This window comes from Austrofundulus limnaeus, unplaced genomic scaffold, assembly GCF_001266775.1.
Source record: "Austrofundulus limnaeus strain Quisiro unplaced genomic scaffold, Austrofundulus_limnaeus-1.0 Scaffold1180, whole genome shotgun sequence".
Taxonomy (NCBI): Eukaryota; Metazoa; Chordata; class Actinopteri; order Cyprinodontiformes; family Rivulidae; genus Austrofundulus; species Austrofundulus limnaeus.
In genome coordinates this window covers 24,758-32,114 of record NW_013953582.1, presented here as the reverse complement: position 1 = coordinate 32,114, position 7,357 = coordinate 24,758, and the positions used below count along the sequence as shown (strand labels likewise).

The 7,357-nt window shown below is 44.1% G+C and overlaps 2 protein-coding genes across 2 annotated transcripts in view; one reads left to right on the top strand and one right to left on the bottom strand.

Moving 5' to 3' along the window:
• The window catches only part of ppat (phosphoribosyl pyrophosphate amidotransferase), a gene marked incomplete in the record, with an annotated part of 40,545 nt that overhangs the window by 25,871 nt on the left and 7,317 nt on the right, over positions 1-7,357 (bottom strand). Inside the window, 1 exon segment of the mRNA XM_014031119.1 lies at positions 644-710. Coding sequence (XP_013886573.1) covers positions 644-710 — 67 coding nt within the window.
• The window catches only part of paics (phosphoribosylaminoimidazole carboxylase, phosphoribosylaminoimidazole succinocarboxamide synthetase), a gene marked incomplete at its 3' end in the record, with an annotated part of 30,985 nt that continues 24,495 nt past the window's right edge, over positions 868-7,357 (top strand). Inside the window, 4 exon segments of the mRNA XM_014031117.1 lie at positions 868-1,491; positions 2,926-3,420; positions 3,491-3,550; positions 3,630-4,232. Coding sequence (XP_013886571.1) covers positions 1,119-1,491; positions 2,926-3,420; positions 3,491-3,550; positions 3,630-4,232 — 1,531 coding nt within the window.

Below are 7,357 nucleotides of genomic sequence, written 5' to 3'. Positions count from 1 at the left end.
CTTTTTTAATTTAATTGGTGCATTTTTAATTGTATTTATTTATTGGTCCATTTATTTATTTCTGCTTTTTTTTAGTTATGTCAGTGTCGGTCCTCCGTACTGCAGAACTTGGACGAGGTAATTCAGTGTCTGAATCAGGTGTGTTGGAGCAGGAAAAACATAAAACCTGCAGGGCTGCGGCCCTCCAGGACCAGGACTGCCCACCCCTGGGTTAAAGCATTGATAAAATGGCCAAGGACACAGACTGTAGAGAAGAATCTGAGAGATGAAGACGAGTCAGAGTTCAAATAATTTAATTTCAATAAACAAAGACTAGAGTTCTCTTTCTTAAATAGTTCCCCTTTGATGTCACTTCCTGTTTCACTCTGGCTGATCCAAGTTCAAAAGAAAATCTTCCATTTATGTGACCAAAYGGGTAAAAATCACGTTTTATGCGAGGTTTCTCATATAAAAACGTGTTTTCTTTGACTTTTTGTATTCGATGGATAGGCATRTCGCAGGCACTTCAAGATTAATCGTGATTAATTCACAGCTACTTTGGGATTAATCAGATTAAAAAACATTAATCATTTGACAGCATGAATAAAAACCTCTGTCCTGTAACTGAGCTGTTTTAGTGGTTCTGTTCAGAAACTGCTGRTACCTTGTGGCTTGTGTATGTGACAGGGCTGGATCCATTACTCGTCACAAAGCCAGCACTTTCCTGACCCCTGAGAAAACACAGAAATTATCAAATTATCAATGAGGAGTTAAAACCAGGACAAAAGATCAGATTCAAGACAGAACAYGAGTCAGTGTTTGGTGCTTCAGTGGATCCTTGTGTCTTGGAGGAGATTAAACGAGTCGGACTCGTTAAAAAAAAACGAGGAATGAGGAAGAAGAGAAAAAGCGTTTCATACAGGGAGAGTCGCCTCGCTGCAGTTTCAGTCCATTTACCAAGCTGCTTCTCAGATTACATCTGATCCCTCCCCMTCTGCACACAGCTTAAGCCAGTGGTGAGGCTGCTTTTCAACACGGAGGCGTTGCTTTCAGGCTTAGCCGCCTGGTTGCCCTGGGAACCGGGCAGCAGAGACTGGGGGGCTGGGGGAAAAGAAAAACGCTTCCAGGTCAGCTGAAACATGGAGAGAGCAGCAGAGAGACAAAGGAGAGAGGTGGTGGAGGAGCCGGGCTCAGTGGACAGGCAGTGGGGGGACACAGAGGTGCTGGCTCTTCTATCAGTGTGGGATGAGATAGGAGCTGAGCACGGAGCAGACAGCAGAGCAACATTCGAGCTGGTCTCAGAGCGGCTGAGGCGGCTCAGTGTGGCACGCAGCTGGAGGGAGTGTCAGGCCCAGAGCAGGAGGCTGGGACTTCAGGACAGGATGCCTGACGCAGCAGCAGGCACATCAGCTAACTATGGGCCAGGACTGGATGGAAGGCTGGTCGAGGGCTGGGACAAAGATGTGGCCAATCAAAGAAGTCTCTACCCCACCTCAGTCTCAACACATGAAGGTAACTGTGGGTCTGACACACTGTGGCACATTAAAAACAMGCAACTACACTGACAAACAGTGGTGGGCAGCGCTAATCCAAAAATTAGCTCCGCAATTTCTAAAGCGCTTATGAAAATATTTAGGTCTGCAAATTCAAAAACGCTTATGTCATAGAAAAATTAGCGGAAGCTAATTTTAAAGCACAAGTTCAATTTGACACTTACTAGCTGACAATTCATGTACAATATGCACAACACTGCTAACTAGTGGTGTATGAACCCTTGTACAGCTTAATCCTACAACCGCTGATTGCTGGGGATCTGATTTCCTGAAACAGAACTTTGGCTCCTGGTGTAAAAATTAAAATGTTGTTGAGGATTGCTAGTTCGGCTGCTTCTTTAAAAAGTTGTTGAGGATTGCTAGTTTGGCTGCTTCTTTAAAAAGTTGTTGAGGATTGCTAGTTTGGCTGCTTTGTCTTTTTCTTTTGTTTTTGTAGATTTTTCATTAAAGCATCAAAAGTAATTTTAAAACTGTTTATTGGAAAACTGAAGCGACATGACGGACTGACGGGAAACAAAAGCACGGGGAACAGGAAACTAGTATCTTCCCTTCAAAATAAGAGCTTGGATTTTAAAGTTTTTCATGTTTCCATTGGATTTTAAAGTTTCCCAGTTCACCTGAAACTCATCAGACTGAAGAAGACTCTTGGAGGAGAGACAAAACGTTTCACTAAAGAAGAACCCGTTCAAAGGACCTACTTATTTTTTCTTTTTGATTTTTTTTCTACCTGGATTAGGACGTTTTCCATGTAGTTGCTCCAGTTGACCACTAGATGTCAGTCTTCACCAGCATAACATCTTTAAATCATTTCTAAGTCTCTAACACCATTATCCAATTGCTTTTGAGCTCCAGCGTTTAAACTTTATTTTTTTTAAAAAGGAGCTCCAATTGTAAAGTAAAATAAATCAATACATATACAATTTTAGTATGGATTACAAACATTTACTGTTTTTGCTGTTGCCTTCCTGCTACGTAAGCAGACACAAAGCATTGTGGGAAATCAGAACCGTGGCTCAAAGCAACAGTCAGGAAGGATGTATACCTTCCCAATAAGTGAGTTTATCTGGGAGGGAAGCTGTTGTGTGTTGTGATTCATTGACAGCCATACCTTCCCTGTTCAAGATAATAATGACTGGTAGATGAGTTATTAGCGGTACTGCATTTTCATTTTAGAAAGCACAAATCCACTTATGAACTATAATAATTAGTAAGTCTGCTAAAGCGCAAATGAAATATTTAGGTCCGCAAATAGCGGATTTTTGCACTTAAGYRGACTGGTGCCCACCACTGCTGACAAAACATAAGCATGTCAACTAGCTTAAAGAATGCTGATTCAGCAGCAACGTGTATTTTCTAAACTAAAGTTGGGATAAAAGTGTATGTGTCTCTGCAGGAACCAAGAGTGGAACTCATCCAACACTTCCGTACTCTCCAAACGTGGCAGAAGAAGGCGGACGCCACTGGACAGATGACGAGGTGCGGGCGCTGCTTTGCATCTGGGCTGACCAGAATATCCGGGAACGTCTAAAAAGCACGTTACGCAACAAGTGCATCTTCCAAGAGATGGCCCGTCAGATGCACAGGAAATTCGGCGTGGTACGCAACTGGAAACAGTGTCGGACCAAATACAAGAACCTGAAATACGACTACAAGACGGCTAAAAGCGCTCACGCAGCCAGAGGCGGCGGCGCCGGGAGTCCGGGGAAGTACATGAAGTTCTTTGAGGAGGTCGAAGCCATCCTGCTCAACAAGGTGATGGAAAACGGGACGGTGGAAATGCAGAAGAGGCTGTACAACGGTGACGTGGAAGAGAGGCTCCAAACACCACCAGGCTCGAAAAGACAGATGACGGCTGCAGACACGGAGATCGTTATAGAAATTGAAGATGGTAGGTTTATAGAATACAACGCATGTATGGCAGCAATTTCAGAGTCCAACATTTTTAATTAAATTTCTAGATGACAACAGTGATGAATACGATGCTGAAGGAGAAATAGAAAGCCAATGGAGAGGCACAGGTAGGACAACATTCACATGCCAGAATACAGTCGAAGCAAACTTGTGTATTTAATCTACGGGTATTCTTCTTTCCTTCAGAGGTCCACTTGACACATGCAGATCCACCAGGGCCCGGACAGTTCCATGTGGTCACAGTTTCAGACACGGGTCGAAACTGGAGCGACCAAGAAGTTCAAGCTCTGATTGAGGTCTGGTCCGACGAGCTCATCTGCAAGCAGCTGGAGAGCTCCACCAGAAAGCGGGACATCTTTGTCCAGATTGCCAACAAGTTGATGCAACAAGGCATTGAACGTGACTGGAAGCAGTGCCACACCAAGTACAAAAACCTCAAGTACCTTTACCGCTCCCTCCAGAGGGGGAAGGCCGACTTAACTGAGCGGAAACGCATCATGAGGTTCTACGATGAAGTGGACGCCATTATGACTCACCCCGCCAACGGACTGCCACGGGACACGACAGCCGCTGAGTCGGCATGTTCGGGCACGGTCACGATTTTACAGAGCAGTGAGGAAAACCAGCAGGATGACGTGTTTTTGATCAACACAGCACCAGTAGCAGATGAAAGAACCTGTAGCTCTTATTCCGTCTCATCCGTGGCCACCGATGTAGCATCGGACCCAGACGACCCAAGGATCCAAACCGTTAAAGAGCATCATGTGGATCAACACCACAGTCTGACCAGTGAGCTGTAAACATTTATTTACTAATCAATAACCAGAAAACAAAAGCAAGGAATATGAAAAGTCAGAATGCTTATGTTTGGAATTTAAGCTTTACATATAAATATTATAATTATGCATTCATTCATTTTTATTCATTTCATAAAAAAATTTATACACAATAAAAATAAAAATACAAACAACGAAATGAAGGGAAGCAGAGAGGGCAAAATCTTATAATACAGTATCTGCCCCCTTTTTCCTCAAGTATAAATTCAAACAATAATCCTCAGTTAACAAAACAAAACATCAAATCATTCAAGAACAAATTATATGTTTACACATTATAAAGTTTCATATTTTTTCAACAATCCAACCTTTATTGTTTAATTACTATTTATTTTCAAGCTGACTAATATTTATTTTTCAAAATAAAATGGAAACATTTACCTAAAGCTTTTGAATACATACATTTTTTCAACATCCACAAAATATTTACTTACAAAATACTACTTTATCTCATTTTTTTTAAATGGTCTGCCAGTTTTAAACCTAAAATTATTTGATGAGGAGAACTGATATGAGGCTGCTGATAATACAAGATTTCATGCTCAAAACATGTTGTGAAGCCTCAGAATCCATTCTGAGTAGATATTTTTGCTAACAGACAGTCACTTTGTTGAGGCTCAGGATGTGGTCACGGGTTTAATACGTTTTAAACTGCGCAATTTAGACACTTTCCATTTTGTTTGTTTAAGCTCAGCTGGTTGTGTTGGCCATGTTGGATCAAAACTAATGTTTTTTAGATGTAGATAAATCTKTGAATACTGAAACAATACTTCATTTTCCATGAAGTGATTATGTTTAAATGAATTAYTTCATGCATTTTCCGCATCTTTTTAGTACATCTAAAAAGAAAGATATAATGCTAATATGTTAGTTCCTTTAAAGAGATAATTGATCTTTACATTATAGTGATTTATTTAAACCAAATGGTCGCCTTTRATTAGCACAGGTGCCTTCAGGTCTTTTATCATTCACATAAAGGTAACAGGTAATCACAGTTTGGAGTGGTTGTGTTGACCAAACTGAACGTGAAGCAGAGAAAACAGAGATGACTCAGAGATTTAAAAAAAAAAAACTACATCCCTAGAAGGTTCATGTTCCTGTGACCACAGAGGCTAGTATTATTTAAAAGTATAAAAGGTTCATGGGACTGTAACCAACCTCCCAGGAAGTGGATGCAAGAGGAAATGCAACCCCGGGTTAATCAGACGAACGGTGAAGATGGTAGAAAAAAATAAGCTAAAAAAACAATCCAAAACCATTCAACCTGAACTCCGAGATCACTTTCTGATCGCAGACCCAGAATGGCTCCACTATTGGCAGAAAAACACAAACAAGCCAGACAAAAATTCACCTAAACGCATGATGACAAGTCCCAAAAGTTCTGGGACTGAGAAGAGAACAATGAAGTTTTTAGGCCAGCCACATCAGGTTTTTTTTTTTTTTTTGTTACTGTGGAAAGGTACAAACAAACATATACATGTCTGCAGTTCCAGCTGTCAGGACTGACAAAATAACCCAGGGCACAGGCAGGTTTCAAAAATCAAAAAAGCACGAGGCCTTTAATGAAAACTCAAAGAGGCTGATAATACAGTAAAATCTCACTTGACTTTGAGCTAGACAAAGAACATGGGACAGGACACGACCAGGTAGACAGAACAATGATCTGACAATGAGACAGAGACAAGACTGAGCTTAAATACACAGAAAACTAATGAGGGAACAGAAAACACCTGGGGAGAAACACAAGGGTAATCAGCAGTTTGATGTAGGGCAGCTGAGCAGAGACAGACAGGGGAACATAGAAACACTAGGAAAAACCAAGGCATAAAATGACAAACCATGACAGTACCTCCCTCTTAACGATCGTCACCAGACGATCAACAAGGAGAGACATGATTAGACAGAACTCGAAGACAAAGCATGAAAGTTCAGGGGGACGGCCAGGGAACCCTCCATGGCGAGGCCCCGCAGGAGCAGACGYTGAGCCCCAGGAGGAGGCGGGAGCAGACATGGAGCCAAGGGAGGAGGTGGGAGCAGACGTGGAGTCAAGGGAGGAGGCGGGAGCAGACGTGGAGCCAAGGGAGGAGACGGGAGGTGATGAGGAGCCATCAGAGGTTGATGGAGCCAGAGCCTTGGCGACGCGAACACAGGCGACAGAGGGGACAAAGAGGCGACGGCAGCCGACCCAGGCGACATGGAGGCGATGGGCGACGAGCCAGGCGACATGGAGGCAATGGGCGACGTGGAAGCAATGGCAGCCGACCCATATGTCGTGGAGGCGCCGGCAGCCGACTCACGAACCTCAGAGACCGCCTACTCGGGGCTCGCCAACACCGGAGACATCGGGACCACCAACTGGGGAACCACYGACTGTGGATCCAAGACCTCCAACTGTGGAACCACCGGGACCTCCAATTGTGGAACCACAGACTGTGGAACCACCGGGACCTTCAACTCAGGAACCACCGGAACAGGAACCACTGGAACTGGAACCACAAACACCAGCTCAGGAACCCCAACAACCAGCGCAGGAGGAGCAGAAGGGGTGGGAGGGTGGGTACCAGATGACTCTCCCAAGACCCTCTGCACAAACTGGTGGAGCAGCTGATGGCCTGACAGGAGGAGCAGATCTGGGCGCTCCCCCAGAACGCGTTCTATCTGCCGGCAGATGGAGAGTCTGTTGGAGCGCATTGAGATCCCACTGAGGATCTTCACCGACCCTCCAATGATGGGGGATGTCACCTGTTCCACCGGCTCCTCAAGGGTAGAAGGAGGAAGACCAGCCGAGGTGGGCCCAGGTGACGCTGGTGAACTCCAACAGCGAGAGGAGAAAGACAGGCGTGCCGAGGGGCGGCGAGAAAAAAAATCTTGCTCCTCTTTAAAAAAAAACCGAAAACGGGGTGCCTGTGGGCTGGGTGCGTTGTCGGACCATTATGTCGGGACTGACAAAATAACCCAGGGCACAGGCAGGTTTCAAAAATCAAAAAAGCACGAGGCCTTTAATGAAAACTCAAAGAGGCTGATAATACAGTAAAAACTCACTTGACTTGGAGCTAGACAAAGAACATGGGACAGGAC